Genomic DNA, 19,656 nt, shown 5'->3' with positions numbered 1-19,656 from the left:
ATGGGAGCTCATCACTGCTCATGGGAGACCCCGCGACCCCCGAGAAGCCAGGCTCCACCCCGCCCATCCGGCAGACGCCGACACTGATGCCCCACCTGGATGCAATTGGGAGATGCCAGTATTGAATATACAAGCCTCCTGTTAAACAGCAGATCGAACAGATGACCACAGCATAAGGGACCTACAGCTTACGTAGCAAAGACCCAAAATTTACACCAGAGCCACATCTCAAAAAAAACAAATGAAAAAACAAGCTCAATAAGACACTGTGGAGGAGCCTGTTCTAGTTTCCCGATAGAAATGGTCGGGCAACTGCCTCCGGTCAATAAAAACGCAGGTAAACGCCGTCGCAACCTGGTGGCTCGTCACACCATTTCCTTCATAAGAGTAGCTCTCACTTGGTTCGACACTGCTGCCCTGAGGAATGCTTCTGAATTGTCTATTGACCTATGGGGCTGTAACAGGAACATAAGGACGACAAGCATGGGGAATACTGGGCTACCAGAACACATGAGCTACATTAGCAACATCCCCCAAGTCTAAAGGACAGTGAAAGCAGACACTACATTTATTACTAAGAATGAAAGGGTCTGCTTTCCGCAGAAAGTGCAGTATTAGAAAGTTAAGACAAAGGTGCCTGTATCAGCTGGTCCAAAATAATGGGAAGAGCTTTATACATTTTTAAAAGCTTAGCACTTGGAAACTGTGCCTTGCCTGTTTTTAACATTCAGAATGCTTGCCTGTGGGAGATGACATCACTTCCTGTAAAAGCTGTGCATTGCAATGCTTTGGCTAAGGAGCCGTCCCAAATCATGCACCACAGTAAAAATGCTTAGAAAAATAATAGTCACTAAGACACTCTCCTATTACGCTTGTCCCCAAAACATCTTAAGAAAGGCTCAGTTCAAGGTTCCACTACAGAAGAGGTCATGAGTGCCACATGGAGTAGGCAACATGCCTCAATACTGGCCCCATGTGGCAGAATCAGTGTAGTGCCTTGGGCCTGTGGGCAGAAACTCAAGACAGGCCATGGAGGTCATGCAGAAGGCTGTGGCTGCTGCCCACATTCAAACTGGGTTACGTGCATGTGGTGTGCCTGGAGTGGCCATATCGCCACCTGCTGTTAAAATTCATGCACTGCATTACCATTAACACACACCAAAGTGTTCTGTTTTTAAGCCCAGCTGAAATCTAAATTAAAGTTATTTTAATGTATTGCATAATTTTAAATATCTTCCTGAATTTTTCCCAAAGCATTTAAGGGGAAAATGACTGATCTGATCAAAAATATATTGGCTGTAAACAGTTTAATTTAAACAATGTTTTAACTCCTTTGATGGAGGTCGATTAATTGACTGATTTCAGAGATACCTGGAAACACTTATTGCTTTCAATATCAGAATTATTTGCAACCAAAATGTGGCTGCAAATGACTGAAAAATTAAAGCAATTAATTAAGAAAGAATTCAACTGGACCAAAAACCAGCACGCTCAGTGTAAGGACCAGTATGTATTCTGGAACTAGCATCTGAGGCGGGAAAGGGAGGGGTCAAGGAAATGACCAAACCAGAGTGGCATTCAGTCAGCAAATCAAATGCTGCCAATCAGCACATGTGACACTCAGGTGCGGGACCAGTGCAGACTGACGCTGCCTAAGGGTTCACAGGCAGGTGGGGGGCAAGGCAGTGTTTGAAAGCAGAGGGACCCCGCAGAAAGAACAGACAGGAGGCAGAACAGAAAGGAAAGAAAGGACCAAAAAATGAAAATAATAATCATGCTTACTCTCAGGAGGTGTTGTCTTTCATGCTGGAAAGACAGAGAAAAGGTTTAAAAAAAAGAAAAAGTAAATAAAGCAGGGGTGGGAAAAAAAAAAAACAAATACACGTTGAACGAAAGCATAGAGTACAAAAAAGGAACAACACAACTCCCACGTGAACCCACTTGGAAGATTCCAGAACAGAAGCTCAGCACCATCGTAGCAGCCGCTCACATAGAGTTATTCATCTGACTCAGTGGTTTCAGAGGATGCTCCATGTGTCACTTATCGAAAATGTAAACATCCGTCCATCAATCCGTCCGTCCATCCATCCATCCATCCATCCATCCATCCATCCATCCATCCATCCATTAACTGGCTATGCTGCACAGGGTTGCAGGGGGGCTGGTGTCTATCCCAGGCAGAGTGAGGCAGAGTGCATCCCTGAAGCAGTGGCAGTTTGTCACAGGGTACAGACACGCACACACTCACACACACCCAGTCACACAGGCAAACTCCGCGAACATAATGGGGGAGGGTACACATCACTGAATTTCACTTGGATGAAAATCACCAGAACCAGTGTGTGGCAAGAAGATGTGGTCTCCTGGAGGGAGGCAGGAGTGTGGAGAGGAGTAAAGAGCAATGATCTATGGACACACACACACACACACACACACACACACACAAACTCTTCCAGCTTCTGACAGAGATTCCCCTAAAAGCAAAAGATGACCCCCTCCATCCCCAGTCCTAACCACATACCCACCCCTTTGTCCAATCCGCTTTCACCAAAAACATTAGCTACCACCCGGGTCACACGGCAGCCAAGTCTACACACGGACACACGATCACACAAAGAGAACGAGGTTGTCACTTACGTTGTACCAACTCTGGCTTTTCTGTGTTTTCCGGGCGGGAGACGCAGGAGGGACAAAGAGAAAGAAGAAGACACTGTGAGTTAAGACTGATGTACGAACCTGCCTATCTGGGCTTAGGGCTCAAAAGATATCAAATATAGCAGGTTATATAAACAGCGGATGTGTTTACAGACTGTCTGCAGATATATACATATAGGGTGCGTAAAGGTCACATTTAATCCCTCCCCTTCGTGGGGAAAAGGAGGTGTGGATTATTTTTTTTGTCCAGTGATAAGTAACCTTTTAAATCATTTCACTATGGTATTTAAAGATGCACTCAGCAGAGGTAATGCAGCAACGGTCACCGCTGAGGTGCGTCTCATTGCCACCTGGTATTACCGACACTGGTGTTGGACTTATGAATCATTGTTAAATGCTTCCGTCTATCATAAAGCAGCGAACCAGAGAAATTAGCCTTTTAAGAGGCCTGCAATTATTGGTGATTAAGTGGTTAGGACTGTTGACATTCATTTGGAAGATGGGAGATTGAGACCCATGTTAGAATTTTTAAATAGAAGCCAGAAGATAAAATAAAATGCTAAATTTAACGACCCCAAATCAAGGCCGGCGGTGCATTTTCCTCTGTTATATTATTACGCTGCTTTGCTTCTTTGTTTATAGAGTATCTGTAAAAACAGAGCAAAGACTGCCTGCGCTGACCGATTTACACATATGGATTTTACTGAGTGGATGCTTTTCTTATAAGTGCTGTCCAAGTGAGGAAAATAGCACATTGCTAACATACATGCTGTCAAGGAGCCGACTGGGCATTAGTTAGGCTGAGCTTCCAGTGAAAACCCTGATACACGTATAAGCAGTACTGGAGCAAGAATCCTCACGACATGCTTAGGACTGCTGTATTTGGAGAGCAGGGTGGAAGGCAGGTTGGATGGCGGGGGGGTCACTGATTCCCACGAAGGGCAGTTTACAGAAGGGAGATTTAACAGGAGCATGTATGGGAGGGAGGCAGGAGTGACTGAGAATGCAGATGTTTGTTCTTAAATAATTGTATTACTGCGTTTATATCGTTTAAATAGACAACTGGACAATATATGTTAGTATTCACTAGCTGTTGCATTGCATTTTAAACACTCGATCTAATTTCGTTAAGAATAATGCATGGAAATGCAAATATCGGTGCATATCTGCTTAAAGGAAGACTGCACACAGGCAGTAAGAGCTGCTGCACTTCCCTCTCAATGACAAATCCCCCCCAGCTCCCAGCACAACTGAACAATCAGGCAATCAAGAACATCAAATACCTGGTACAAGTGTGTTGTGACCTTGGAGGGAACACAAATGTAGGATAGCTGGGGGTTGGTGAGTATGGGGTTAGGTAAAACTGGGCTAAGCTATTAAAACAACAAATCTATATTTTACGCGATGCACATGTGAACCGCACTTCTACATGACTGACTGTAGAGAGCACCCTAATCCTTCTCCACCAGCATAGTCAGGGAGGGGTGAATACTGCACCCGTCTGAGCAGCTTGTTAAAACACAAATACACAGGCAGAGGCATAAGCTACAATTAACCTCCCCTCTTTATAACAACAGATAATCCAGCAGATCTCACATCTCGAGCGCTCCACGAGCGAGACGACCAACGAGGCTGCTGCCCCGCGTGTGCTGCTTCATGCCCACACCTCGAACCGTGAGGCACAGGTGGAAGAAACCATCCCACGCAGCAACTGACACATGCCCGGAAAGCCTGCCGTTGGGTCATAAATCACACTTGCTGACCGGTGCTCACTCATTCTTAGGGTCCTTCTGCATTTCACGCTTCCTGATTCTTCATGTTTGGCACCAGACATGCAGACGTGAGTGGAATATCCTTGCAGTACACTTTAACAATATTTTAAATTGAGGGGGGGCGGGCGGGGGACTGACCAACACAAAACCTGTATAGACTTCTCCGTGCCAAGTTCTTGTGCTTGTGGTCTTCTGTAGGTTATTCTGACTTGAAGCTCTCAGAATGGATGGTGTGTGTGTGTGGGTCCCTGGTTTGAGGATGACAGAAACCGTTCGCTCTTGACCTAGATGCCCTTTGCTGCGTCATTTACCACATTCCAGATTCTTCCTGCTGGCATATGGAAACCAGGACGGCTGCTGTGTGACGAGTGCACGGGTAAAGCAGGATCTTGCCATACACTGACGCTAGCGGAAAGCAGTGCTCCTGTGGTCTTCTCTCCCGATTTCCAGTTGAAAAAAATCCCTTTTTTCATGTCTCCTAACATTCCACTTGACACAAAAAATTGTCATACTTTATTAATACCTGTGGGGTAATTCCATTTTTGCCTACCTCACCATGCTCTCCTTTTGACAAACAGACAGGTGAGAGCAAGCTTGGGGGGGGGGGGTCACAGCACAGGGTCAGCCACTGCATGCAGCACCCCTGGAGCTAGGGATAAGGGTCTTGCTCAAGGGCCCACAAACATGTGATTATTCTCCTCGGCCTCGAATCGGCAACCTTCTGATCAAAGGGGTGATGCTGTCCCCAGTGTATGAGTCCTGAAGGCCATTACTTTCTAAAGCTAGTCACTCAATTCCACCTTCAGTCCTACAGCTGATGGTGCAAAATGACGGAGGTGGAGGGGTGGGTGGTTCTGGGAACCAATGGGACGCCACCAATGCACCTGATTATTGAATTGATCTACTGATCTCCGCTCCCTTGACCAATATGGAGTATTAGTAGGGGTGTGACAAACACATGCAGTATTCTCAAGCCAGGGAACGGGAGTGAACTCACCCAGGGAGGGGCAAGCTAATTTATGCTTATGCTAACAGATGACTATTTAAACTTGGGTCCCCAGTGCGGGGTGACTTGCCTAAATCTTACACAAGTATCACATGTTAGCAACAATAACTAATGACAATTAAGGATGCTGTGACTCTGTGTGACGTCAAACTGATTTCTAAATAAATTACTCGTATGAGAGAGGCACAGGAACTAAGTCGGAGTAGTAAGTTGTGGGCATGTCTGAGTTCTCAGCATCTCAGTGTGCGGTGATGCCACTGGGCAGAGGGTCGGTGCCAAACTCAATACAGAGGGCAGGCCAGGGAAAGGGGCAGATGGAATAAAGTCAAATCCTTACTTTTATGACGCTTAGTCTTTCACACTGGAAAGGAAATGAAGATAAGTGAAGAGGTGAATAAAAATAAATGAACAAAAACTCCACTTAGACAAAAACAGTAATTGAGCAGCATAATGTCAAATGTACGCATGTGGCTTAACCATCCTTCTATGCGATCACAACATGCATTATTGATTTGTGTGTATTTCCATGTTGAACTTCCCAAACTCCCCAGTTTAGCAAAACTTAACCGGAAGTGGTGAGGGTGTCTGACATCACGTGGGTCGTCGAGATTAATCGAACCATCTTCATATGCAGGTTTTTTTTTTTTAATCTACTTCCATTAGACATCAGCAGTCCAAAGTAAACGAGTTCAGATGCTCAGATGCATTAAACATCACAGGCCTCAAAGGTGTGCGTAATCCAGCAAAGTGCATTCCTGTGGGGAGGGTTTGAGGCGGGGAACGGTCCCGGCCCACTCAGCGGCCCAAGCAGCGGCGGTCACGGCAACGGGGTGGTAGGCGGAGCAGCACCTCGGCAAACCATGTTGCCATGGAGACCACCCAACGAGCGGGCGCACTGGACACTAGGGCTCTGAGGCCTGCCTCCAACAGGGCCACAATGCACGCTGCACTCTAAAACCGGGTCAAGTAATCACAGCAAGAAACTGATTAGCTCGCCACCCTTATATCTGTCACACATCTATCTGGAATGCTATGTTGTAAGAATACGCAAAACTAAGTCCAAGCACAGACAAGTCCCAGAAAATGCCTTAACATCCGTGTTAGACTGCAGGGTGATGGGGATAGTCTTCTCCTCAGAGTGTGGAAGGAGAGGGTAACATACCCACTGATGCTTCGGAAGTCATGCTTTGCTAATCATGGCACCGTCCTGAATCACATTCTCCGACAACTAAAAGAGACCCATCAAACATGGGTTTCTCTGGAAGATAAAAAGCTTGGCAGAGGAACGTGAGGATAGCTACACCTGCGTCTCCGTGCTGATCCATCGCCCGAAAAGGCTCCAAAGCAGAGGGGGAAACTCCTGTCTGCCTCACAGGCTGTGGGGCTTTGGAAAGCATTTCCCAGCTGCCATTGGGGTCAGGCTAATACAGGAGAGCAGGAGCATATCTCGGCCCTAAGCCGACACCCCCCCGACGGGGCCCCTCCCAGAACTCAGTCGAGGACTGTTTGGGGTGAGCACTGGCCTGAATGCCGATGGAGACACTGCAGCAGTGGGCTTATATATACAGGTGGAGGGTTGACTTAATACTAAGGGGGAACTCAAAGGGGTGATGGAGGAAACAAAAATAGCAGGCGTGCAGTGAGAGGGAGGCCGTGAGGCAGGGTGCAGTGAGAGGGAGGCCGTGAGGCAGGGTGCAGTGAGAGGGAGGCCGTGAGGCAGGGTGCAGTGAGAGGGAGGCCGTGAGGCAGGGTGCAGTGAGAGGGAGGCCGTGAGGCAGGGTGCAGTGAGAGGGAGGCCGTGAGGCAGGGTGCAGGGAGAAGAAGGGCGACATGCGGAAGACAACAACCGTAAGGAGGACTGACGGTGTACGGGGAGGGGAGCGACGTGGGGACACAATGCAGGACACATTACATGGCGTTAGGGTGGATGTGTGCAGGGTAAAGAACAGAAAAGAGAAATGCTTACTTTGGAAAGTCGCTTGTGAGACTAGCATGCACAAGAAGAAGAACAAAGGAATCAGGAAAAAGGAAACTGCAGGAGGAACAGCAGAGGGAAACAAAAAGGCGTTAGAGAAGTGACACTTCATAACAGCGCGGACGCCGAGGGACTGAAGCATTCCACGGGGAAAATTAAATGACAAGTTACTCTTCACAGAACAGGGGGACGTCTTCGGGTTGGGGGGAGGAGAGGGAGGGGGAGTTAATGGGACAGAAACGCAAACACGTTCCGGAGCCCCATGTGGGGATGGGCTGGCAGTGTGGGACACGCTGGAATAAACCCAGTAAGGGGTGTACAGGGTGTACACAGTACAATAAACTGTGACTGAGGTGTGCCATCACTAGGGTGTTCTGTAAATAGCCTGAAAGAACCAATGTTTCTTACATCAGTTATTATTTTATTATGCATCTGAAGTGAAGTGCATAGTGCATGCCTTAGAACTTTCCTTGAATGTAAAAAAATCATATTGTATGGTATTTAAATTCAGGCTAACTGCTGACACAGCACTGCGGTTACATCTGGGTCCTTACACAGACCACTCCTCCATTAGCTGTCCTTGGAGGTGCCCGATTGTTGCCTTGGGAGTCTCTTGAATGGCGGCTGGATATCAGGCCAGACTCTCATCGTACCCTAAGCTGACACCCCTGACTGACCCACGTCATGCACCGTGCGTCCATCGTTTGTCCAGCAGGACTCCTAGTGGATTTTCTCAGAAATACAACCCAACCTGACACCCGGAGCCACACCCTGACGTTGTGGTGCGATGACGCGTGGACGGAACTGGAGGAAAGGCCACAGCGGCCATATCCACAATGGGAAATGTGACACAGTGTTGCCACGACAACATATACAACGTGGTGTCCAGTTTGGGACACATTCGATTCATATCCACGGAGTCGCATGACAGGCTACCAGGGGTCCCTAATATGGTACGTCAACCTCCTCGCTCTACAAACCATATTTCCGCTATATTTGGTAAAACTGCCACAGCGAATAAAGGAGAACATAAGATTCTAACAGATGATAAAAAGTCCTGCACAGGATTGGTGACTCATCAGAAACTGAAAGCTACAGACAACAGCTAAAACAAAATTACGTGTGAGGAAAGGTGCAGGGGGCGGGAATTACTGCGGACCTAATGGCGAGCACAAGGAGCAAAGCAGATAAAATACTGGTTCATAAATTAAAAATGCGGGGTGTGAAGGCTTACCAACGTGGTGGCCACACACGCTATCGCGGCGTGAAACAGAGAAGGCTAACCTCGCCCTTTCCAGCAAGGCTGACTACGTGTGTGAAGTCTAACCCATCACAGAAAGCCCTGAATCCCTTAGACAGTATGTACGACCAGGGAAGGTCTTTACACTGGTGTATTATTGACTGTGTATTTCTGAAATAACAGAATACCAAAACCCCCTTCCTCAAAAAGCACTCAATGGGAGCGAATCAGCATCTCCGCTCAGCATGGCCGTGGCTACCTGGCAGTTTCCCTGGAAACGCGTTATGCATCAGGGAACATGGTCGTAGCCTGTAGGCTAAGGATTTCGGGCTCGTTTTTCAGCTCTTGGAGGCCTCGGACAGCCCCTTTAAAAACCGCCAACTCGGTCTGAACTAAATTTGAAACAGGAGCGACTGAAGAGAAAACAACTGTGGCGTCAGCTAGACGGTCGCAGAATGACACGGTTTACACAGCAAACAGTGGAATTAGCAGGTTTCAGCTGATCACCGAGTTAATTCTGTGGATCACATTTCAACAGTTACGATGGGCTCAAACTCCAAAGTCAACCGTCTGATGTCGCGCTGGGGGATTTTTGGGATGATGCTTGTGGAATAGGTCGGGGCTGAGAGACACAAAACAGTGAGAGGGCATCGCATTCAACGGTGCTTGAAGAATGCCTCATTTTGGGTGACATGGAGAAATAGCTACGTCCACAAAGGTGTGCGTGTACCAGCAGTAACAGCCTTGTGGACACAAATTCAGAGAAAAATGACCCCAGATGGACACTAGATCCAGAAGAATGACTGAGACCATTCATATGCTTTTATTTTATAAAAAAAAAAAAAAAAAAAACAGTTAGAATTGTGAACTAGCGTCAGCAACAACTGACTGACGGAGACTGGGGCGCGCTGGCATGTGTCAGGAAGAAGAGGTGTGGGGGGGCAGGAATGAAGAGGTGTGGGGGGGCAGGAATGAGTGGAATCTCACCTTGGAGTTCTTGCCGCCGCTGCGTGCCGACTGCACGGAGTAGGAGCGCTGCACGCCTTGCTCGGGGGTGGAGGGGGATTTGTCAGAGTGGTCCGAGCTCTTCTCCACCATATTCTCACCCTCCGGGCACTGGGGGGTCGGCGAGCGGGAGCGCTTGCGCAGGACGGGTGAGCAGGCGGGGGTGCTCCGGTTCGAGTTACTGGCAGTGCTGGAAGGGGGCAGGGGGTGGGGGCGGAGCAAGAGAGAGGAGACACCACCCTTAACATCACCCTTTCATTGCCTTGCATGTACATCTCCGTGTCGGATAAACACCGTATCAAATCTCTGTGTACGTCGCACGGCAACTGACCCTTAAAGCAAAGCCGTTGTACGGACAGCAGCCATATGTAAACCTGGTATCCCCTCTTAACACTCTCATCAGCTGAACCCATGTCCTGGAAGCCGATAATCACGTTACCTGTGCCCTCGCTCGGCAACAAAGCCGACAACAAACACGCTATATAGTGCATAATACATTATGAACGTTTAATTTCAGCATGCTCTGCACCGCCTGGAAAAAGCTGGAGGCCGAGGCAACAGCATAAGTTGTTTCGCAGAGACCTTCATTGCTAGACAAACTAACAAAACGTGAAATTCCAATAACCCTGCAGTACATGAAAATCCTATAACGCTGAGCTGTTCTCCCATTGGCCTGACCGTAATGGAGTGTTGCCCGCTCCATGCCCAGCGAGGCTGTGATTCTGGGAAGCCGTAACTCTGCTTCCAAAGACATTAAAACTTCAGCTGTGCTCGTCTCAGCTTCGCTCCGCTAACATGTCACCCATCCGTAAAGATGGCCACGTCGTGTAAGACAACACACTGTCGGGGGACGACCCTCGGGACATTAGGGCTCATTAATGGGGCACTTAACAGTTCACCAAACAATTCAGTGATGCTTAAATTCTACATAATAGCTGCTCAGCATTTTAGGGGATCTTTTCCTAAAGAGCCCATAAGGGTAAAATAAACCATTGAATCAAGCACAGGGATATGGATCCAGCAGCAGCACAGGTATCACTCACGTCAGCTTACATTTGCATTTATTTATTTAGCACATAGTTTCATCTGAAGCGCAGGCAGGGTCAGCCAGTGTACCTGGAGCAATTGGGGTTAAGGACCTTGCTCAAGGGCATGGGCGATGACATCACTTTGTCAGCCAAGGGATTTGAACCGACGACCTTCGGATCACTGACCCGCAGAGCCACATACTGCCCCCGTTTCAGTCCTAGGTAAGAGGGCACTTAACAGATCAGAGCGCCCAGCCGAACGCTTGACCGGATGCTAAAGAGGGATACATCCAGGCACCCATCCGTCGCTGGTACTCTAGCTAAAGCTAATGCGCGCTCCCGCCTCCGTAGACAAGCAACAAACGGGAATTAATAATTAAATAATTCGCGAGGGGAAAGAAGAGACACGTGAGAATCAGAGGAAACAGCTGCCATGCGGCGGGGAGTGACTCCGCCCCCCCCCCCCCCCCGTCCTGCAGTCCGATCTGCTCTCACCTTGCTCCTTTCCTCCTCCACCTCCCCCACGTTCTACTGCCCTTTTTTTTTAGCCGGGGACGCCGCCATTTGTTTTGGCGATGTGTGCTCGTCTGAAAGCAAACGAAGCGGCACACGTTGCCAGGTGGCGGTGGGGCATGGAGGGGGGCGGGGGGTCCGGATGGAAGGGAGGGAGGCGGCACTGTGCCGCGGAGGTCTCTTGTTGTGCTGCCGCGTGATAGCCCCCCACCCCCAGAAAGCCACTGCGTCCCGGCTGTCCTTGTTTGCTGGCTCTGCGGTGAACAAAGGGCTGCGGACCCATCTTTGTCGCCTGCGAGACTCTGTCACTCTACACGCCGTTGTATAACCACTGACGTCACGTCCCACCGATCCCCTCGCCCTCCTGGAGTCGACTGCGTTACTCTACAATTTCACCCCCCACACAAACCAATTGGAAACCGGAATAAAGTTCATTTGAAACCGTGAGCGGTGGGAGTGAAGTCGGCTTCTCAGTAGGGCCTAGTGCTAGCTTTCCATTTCCAGTGTGATTTTTTTATTTTTAACCACAGCTACACGTGATTCAACATATTTATGCATTTTATCATTTTTTTCACAGGTTAGGGATTTGCTCAGAGTCCCTAAAAAACAGCGCAATAACAGCCACAATTAACAGTGTGCATCATTAGTTAAAGCGCACGGTTAGTGAGTGACGAATGGTACGGATGTTATCGCGCTCGTCTCCGCACCTGCATGTTTGTGCGGTACGCTATGCTCTTCACGCCGTGCCGCTCGCTTGTTTAGGGGACCACTATCCAGGGGGCGAGAGTGAGCACAAATAATGATCCCTGAGATACTGGCAACCTTGTGACGGCACTGATGCGGCATTCCCATGCACCCGGAGGCCCTGCCCCGTGAAATGAATGGGATCGCAATGCACAGGTGTCTTTAAATGAAGGAGCGTCTCACCCGAGGGGGGCAACACGGCCACAAATGGGGGTCACGCGCTTCTCAAGCATCCGGCAGCCTCTAAAACGTCCGTCCATCCATCCATCCATCCATCCATCCATCCATCCATCCATCCATCCATCCATCCACATTTTGTCAAGGGCTTAGCCCCCAGTAATGTTGACATGTTTATGAAGCAAATTGGTAAACTTATTTAGAAAAATAATATTTCCAAGTGGTTCAGACAAAAAAAGATTGGCTGAAGCTGAAAAGATTAGTCTTGTATCATCTCTGCCAGTGGTTCTCAAACTTGGTCCTCGGGCCCCACTGCCCTGCTTGTTTCCCAGCTATCCCTGCCCTACACACTGCTGATTACCTGGATCAGGTGTGTTCAGTCAGTCAGAAGCTGAAAGACAGCTGGGACTTGTGTGTGGGGCAGGGATAGCTGGAAAACAAGCAGGGCAGTGGGGCTCGAGGACCGATTTTGAGAACCACTGATCTATGCTAAAGACTATTCCCAAAACAACTGCAAAAAATCTGTACTGCTGTTATTATGATTAAATTGACTCATTTATGCATTTTGAGGGGTTAGCACCAGTTAACATTTAACAATAATCATTTTGACAAGCCCAGTCCATTTACAACAAATCAGTGAGAGAACAACTGCATTAATATAAGTTTTCAGCAAGTGTTAAAAGCGGGTATGAACATCAGTTGGCCAAAGGAATAATCACTCACAGCACTAATGTTTTCCGGGACTCCAGGAAAAATGTTGGTTGTTGGGCAAAGTGATATTTTCCTTCGCAACACAAAAGCCAATCATGTCAACCGGCGGAGCAAAAATGGGAGTCATTAATGGACGAAAAAGACACGCGTCGCGTGGAACGGGGCCCGGAGTTCAGTGAAAATGGACACGTCTCCATGGCAACCTGCTCTCCAGGGACCGGGATACATCGCTAGGCAAACAGCTCCGCACGATGAAAAGACGTTACGTGCATGGAGGAGCAGAAGGACGCACAGCACATACGTGCATGTCCAGGTTCAGTGTTTTCCACGCTGAAAAGACACGTAGTCACATGCAAGTATAGAGTATTGCTGCAGAATGAGACCAGTGGCCTATTTAAAATACACACACACCCAGCTACTGACTCATATCCATCGAATAACAGCCATGACCTGTCACCTATTCCAGTCATTAGCTCATTACTTTTTTTATTACTTAATTACAAGTGCATTTTTTTTTCATGAGTTATTCTATAACCAGTTCTGGCCCCAAAGGACACGCTTTCGTGATTTCAGATCTCAGACACGGGAAGCAGATCCCAGGCAGCACTGGAAGGTTTGCGGTTAAGGCGGTGGCCTTTTTAACCACGAGGCTGCTGGTTCCATTCCCGTAGAACAACCCCACAGTAGTGCCCCCGGACCTACATTACTGCTGCACACAACTGGGAAGAAACCCAAGGGTTCCTGGGAGAAAACGACCAGCTATGTGACTACAATAGGTGTACAATAGTGTACAGAGATGTGTGTGTTCCTGGACGTGTGACACTGGTAGTGATGTGCTGTACTCTGTGGTATTCCCGGGACACATCACGGCACGCGGATGATTCCGGCCTTGTAAGGATATGCGGTCCTGAAACCGCTCCCGGGCTTATCAGCTGTGCGCCCCATGGCAGAACGCACTCTGGATCGGGAGTGAAAAAGGAGAGGGGGAATGGCGAGACCTGGACCGCCGCTTCTACCTGGTGCTAGGAAAGTCCTGTCACCTCAGCTAGCGATCCTACACCAACAGGTCTCCGCCCAACCCCACTCCGGGTCAATAAACAGAACGTTCCGGGCACGTCACGGCCGCCCCCACCTGCTTTTGGGTAGCCCGCATCGAGCAGCCCAATCGCGCCCACAATGGAACATCCGACAAGAAAACAAGAGATATTTCTCTAGCCATGAGAAGTGATACAGCAGCAACACTGAGACTCGTATTAATACAACGACAGGGTGCAGTACAGCCATCACCGGACGCGACCCCCCCCCCCCCCATGTCAGTCGCGCACCCCTGGTTTTCACCAGGCCACTCTGCCCCCCCTTGCTCGAGCCCACTACTGATGACACATCCCTACTGTCCCCTGGGAAAAGCACTGTGCGTACCCATTCCTCTAAATTCGCCTTCTCCCAACCAGATTAGCACTAATGCTAATGCACACAGAGAGCTTGGACTAAGGCTTGTTGCTATGGACTCCGGGTAATGGAAGGGATTACATCGCCGTGAGATCACCTGCGGAGGGGAGGGAATCAAATGCCCCCCCACCCTGGCCCCGGCTGCCTCCTTGCCCACGCCGGTATCTCCGCTGAGCGAATTGGTACTGACCTGGCAGCCATGGGGGGGGGGGGAGCGATGGAACCGTCGCGATCAGCCTCAATCAGCCAGCTCCATTCATTCGGTGATAGCGGCGGAAAGCGGGCGGGAGAGGAGGAGGAGGAAGAGGCGGAGGTGGGGTGAAAGGAGGGGCAGCATCCCACTAGCGGAGAGCCACTAATCCATGAAGAGGTGACGCCGACAGTGTGTCACCGACGCCGATGGCCTCTCGGCCTGGCTGTGACTCCTTAAATCATGGCCCCGTCTTCTGGCTGGATTCTCTCTCTCCCTCCTTCCCGGCCCCCCCCCTCCCTGAGTAGATGGACTTGCCTCGCGAGCTGCAGACCTGTAGGAGCCCCCCCCCCCCCCCCTTTATCCCCAGTAACGCCGCTATCCCTCCTAACGCCCCGTGTCGAGCTGCCACGCTTGCCTGCACGCTCTCTGTGGCGTCCACACGCAGAAAGAGATGGAGCAGGCGTGAGCAGGGAGAACACACGGAGAGAGAGAGAGAGGGAGAGAGAGAGAGAGGGAGATGGAGGGGGGAGGGAGACAGAGCGAGAGAGGCAACGCCGGCTGCCTCTCTCTTCGGCAGCTCCAGCTCAGCCCGCCAGCCCGTCAATTATTCATGCGCTTCATGAATGGAGCAGCTGACATCACTGCCTCCCAGGCCATTCTACACCACCCCCCTAGCCCTTAAATCACACCCTCTGGCGTTGACACCCCCCCCCCCCCACTCCACCGACCCACCCACCCACAAAGGAGAGACACATGCAAGAGCACACATATGCACGGCAGCAACCATGAACTACCTGTGAGAATCCCACAATGCATCTCTGCAGAGTGGCAGTCAAGATTAGCTGTTTGCAACAGTAACCTCTGGTTACTCATGGACAGACAGGCGATACAAACTAAATTACATTATTATTTTATCATCAGCAGACATCTTTATCCTAAAGGATTTCTAGCAGTTAAAAAGTCAAAGGGAAGAACAGCAGCAATCAGAATCAGAATTCCTTCTACTGCTTTCGATTTCAAGTTCAGGATGTTAACCACTAGGCACCCCAGTCCTCCCAGCCCCTCACCCCCAGGGTCAAAGCTGTTACTTGTCAAATAACCTACCCCTACGAAGCTTGTTTTTCCATTAAGGTCCCCTAGAGCAAGATCATAATCGTACAACCACTCCAAAGCAGCGCTATCACCATGCTTGTACGATCACATGCTGTCTGACTGGGGATCCGTAATGCGGTCTGCAGCGTGAGGCCTGTCTGGGGTTTGTCAGATAAGCACGGGGTGGTCAGAGCCCCCACAGACGCCCTTCATCCGAAAATAACCGCACACCGAGGGTTTAAACACACCTAAGGCAGCTACGCAAACGCAAAGTCACTAAGAAACTGACCCTAGGAATCCTGCCACAGCAGGCTGCATGTTTCTGCCAGAACATTTCAACAACAAGAGACTCTTCTGAGGAGAGTGAAGAGCTCACCAGCAGAGGCATAGATGTATGGGCAAAATTTCTAAATATTCACTGTAATGACAGTATATGCTGTCATGTTAGGTATATGCTACCTGTAGCTAAACAGACAGAAACTTACATACTGTGTATCCCAAGAAATTATACATATATTATACATATACAAGACACATACAAGATTTGATTTAATAACTTTGCATATATTGTATTATCATAAATTCCATATCATTAAAAGGACCCATTCTTTGCAAAAATACTTAAAGTAGAATAAACCCCACAAGTGAGGAGATCTTACTTTCATCCCACTGTCATTCCAGGGTCCCAGATGACACAAAAATGATGCCTAGCTGTGTGGAAAATACCACCCATTGAACATATTTAAAAAAATCAGATAATGGGACACTTGCCCAGTGAATTAGTGTCATTATTAAATTCTTTCTCACACCCATATAACACATTTTAATATACGCTAAATAAGGCAAAATCCCTATTAATTGCACCTAAAATTACTCTCAGTTCCCATGGAGATGGGTACCGACTGTACATGTGAACGAAACATAATAAATGGATGTCCTCTAACTCCTCATCAGGGTCACGCCATGTACACAGTCAGTCACTACAGGCAATCTGGAAATGACAATCAGCCTGACAGCATATATATTAGGACACACACACACACACACACACACACACAGGTTTGTAATTATATCTTTGTGGGGACATTTCTATGGATAAAACTCTAATCCCAACAACGAGCTTAACTCCATACCCAGCCATAACCTTAACCATAAGTAACCAAGCAGAATACAAGACATTTTAACTTTTCTGATTACATTTACAGACTTTTGTAAAAAAAAAAAAAAACGTACCACCCATACTTACATAAACATTAAATATTTAACAGGCTCATCATTGCTGATGAACCAGGCAGCTCATACTCATAGATCTTCATCTCACAACCATAACTTCAAAACCGAAAAAAAATAAAAAAAGATGACATATTATCCCAGAACACACAGCAGCTCGTACCAGGCCCATCGCGTAACCTGCTGCTCACCTGTTCTCACAAGGTTTTCTCATGTCTGACATATGTCATATGTTCTATTAACCAGACAGAAATCAGTTGCTTTCAAACGTGTGAAGTGAGCTTCACTATCCGCCGTTCAGCTGGTTAAAAATCTGTGGCTCACAAACATGGAGTGTTTTTCCTGTTACACAAAAGGGACGGGAGATGAAGCCGAGCACCCGGCCCTCCTGTGTTCTTCACCTTTCTACCTTGTCACGAATCTGCCACACTGTGCTTGTGGGTGTGTGGGCACGGTCTCTAGTGGATTTCAGCTTCAATGCCTCAAAATAGAGCCACAGTCTCCTCATCTCACCCCATCCCTCTTCTGTCACTGCTTTCTGCTGGTATGAATGTTTATTTCTGTTTACATCTGCTCTACCATTCTGAGGGCTGCATTGCATAAGATGGGGCTGGGGGAGAGGGATACACAGTGTACCCTTAAAAGAAGGCTCCGATCTGTGGAACACTACTGTCCCTCTCAAGGCCCTTGCCCAGAGCCGGCACTCTCTCATTGGGCAGACACTTTGGGCAATAACAAAGATCGACCTACTTTCTGACCTCTGCCCTCATTGTCCAGCGCGACGAGGGAGGGGGCCATTTCCTGTACCGCCATGGTGACCGTGCCCCGAAAAGACCCCAGACCCTTCAGGGACGTGATGGCTATGTGTAACATCACCATGGAGACTACGTGTCAGTCAGTTTTCTCAGACCGCCTTTCTCTGTGGTCTCCATGGAGATTTGGCACAGCATCCCCATGGGCCAGAGCAACAAAGAGCCACATGGCGACTGAAGAGACAGGAATCAAACGGGCCACAAAATAACATGGACTGGGACGAGGCAGTGGTCACAGGCATCGTCATGGAGACACCTTCTCTGACAGAAGCCAATCAAAGGAAAGACGTCATAATAATTGACAGGTAATGAGATTTATAACTAGATTAAGTCACAAAAAACTCTATCATCAGCAATTATTCTTAAAAATAAGAATAAAACAATGGTATGGCTTTCATCCGCTCCTTACTGGATCTGACCTTAGAAGTCAGCAAATCTTAACGAATATGAGGCACCTTTTATGCAAGTATTTGTAATCTCAGCCTGAATTTCTGTCAGCCATTTTTTTGGGGGCGGTAATATATATATATATATTTTTGCGATGAACCTTTCTGGTAGCCAGACTGTAAGCATTCACATTGTTTATAATTTCTTTAACTTCGTTAAGGCCCACAGGTCTGTGAGGAATGCTCTCTCTCAGAGGACCTATGAGTCTGTGAACTGTACCATGATGCGTCACTCCCCAGTGACAAGAATGACTCCCTGAATGCAGAATCTCCAGGCAGCTGACTTAACCAAACAACACCATGAGAATTCTCAAATTCTTACGAGTACGAGATGCTATTACTGTGATTGTTGAGCTTTTTTTTTGGAAAACTGTCTCTCTTTGAAACCGGGTCCGTTGGCAGTACAAAAAAACAAGTTTAATTTTATCACTGGATTATGTCTTTATGTGTTAGCTCGTCATGTGGTGAAAGCTATAAAAACAAACATTCCATGAGCTTAACCAAAAAGTTGGGGGGCGGGGGGGGACGGAAATGAGGGTCACTTTCTGGGCATGGACAGGAAGCCAGCTTGCCAGGACCACAAAGCCCTCAGCGGGGGCGTGCCGAGCGGAAGTTCCCTGGTGCCAAGCGGAGGAATGAAGGCATGGGGGGGGGAGGGGGGGGCAGTCACGGCTGGTGGGCCACTCCCCCCTCCAATGCCACCCACTGCCTCTCGCAATGGGTATCCCAAAGTATTGGACATCGGGAGGTACACCCCAGGGTTTTCCCACTGTAATCAATCACTAGTGACGGGACGGGGGAAACTGATCAGTCATCGTGGTTTGGGTCTGTCAAAGCTGGACTGGGAGCCTGTCTCTGGCCAGTGAGGAAAACAGCAAGGACTGTCCAATAACGGCCGGTGGCCTGCTCGTGGCGGTATCGTACCCCACACAGTACCGCCTAGCTCACTTTACTGCCACAGCTGAATGCTTTTGTGTACGCTATAAACCTCAACATTGCTTCTAAAGACGGAACTTTCTGGAAAACCGGGAGGGCTGCACGGATGATTCAGAGAAGGGTCATAGAGCTGACTCTGCATTCACGTGGCAGTCCGAGGGGCCTCGTTATTACGGCTGCCATCCACACTGCCACCCGGTCCCCTTCTGCAGTCTCTGTACAAAGACCATCAATGTCCAAGTCGAGCCAAAACCCACAAGCCCCCTGCTCCCTACTGATGCTATTGTCAGAGTTTTCCAGTTCTCCACTACAAAATGTGGAGTTATAAATACAAAATTAATTAGGCTGAAATAAAGTGCCTTTGTGTTGCCATAAGCACAGAATGAACACGAGACTGCAAACCTGTACTGTTCTCGGAAACCAACAGACCTGCTCTGCTCCTTGTTAGACGTCATGTGAGTGTCACGTGAACCTTTCCCCACGCTCTTACACGTGTATTTTCCTGTGGTCCCTGCAGACTTTTATCTGTATATTATTTCACTGGCAGTTTAATAAAAGGTTCTCAAGCAAAATGAAAGTCAAGCGATTCTTAATAACCAGCACTACTAAATATCAGTACTACATAATAAAATGTGAGGTACGACTACTGCAGCACTGACAAATTAAATAATA

The 19,656-nt window shown here is 48.5% G+C and overlaps 1 protein-coding gene across 20 annotated transcripts in view; it reads right to left on the bottom strand.

Moving 5' to 3' along the window:
• The window catches only part of LOC125725003 (protein Aster-B-like), a 100,676-nt gene that overhangs the window by 17,437 nt on the left and 63,583 nt on the right, over positions 1 to 19,656 (bottom strand). For 10 of the 20 annotated variants that reach the window (XM_049001515.1, XM_049001521.1, XM_049001532.1 and 7 more), the window contains 5 exons: positions 9,636 to 9,843; positions 7,400 to 7,420; positions 5,771 to 5,794; positions 2,638 to 2,658; positions 1,783 to 1,806 (listed from right to left, as the gene is read on the bottom strand). In XM_049001515.1, coding sequence (XP_048857472.1) covers positions 1,783 to 1,806; positions 2,638 to 2,658; positions 5,771 to 5,794; positions 7,400 to 7,420; positions 9,636 to 9,843 — 298 coding nt within the window. Of the gene's footprint in view, positions 1 to 1,782; positions 1,807 to 2,637; positions 2,659 to 5,770; positions 5,795 to 7,399; positions 7,421 to 9,635; positions 9,844 to 14,465; positions 14,747 to 19,656 lie in introns of those variants that run through there. The other 10 variants (XM_049001523.1, XM_049001525.1, XM_049001524.1 and 7 more) reach the window with 8 other exon arrangements.

Source organism: Brienomyrus brachyistius, unplaced genomic scaffold, assembly GCF_023856365.1.
Source record: "Brienomyrus brachyistius isolate T26 unplaced genomic scaffold, BBRACH_0.4 scaffold59, whole genome shotgun sequence".
Classification (NCBI taxonomy): Eukaryota; Metazoa; Chordata; class Actinopteri; order Osteoglossiformes; family Mormyridae; genus Brienomyrus; species Brienomyrus brachyistius.
Note: the sequence above shows the minus strand (reverse complement) of the source record. Positions and strands in the feature narration are given on the sequence as shown.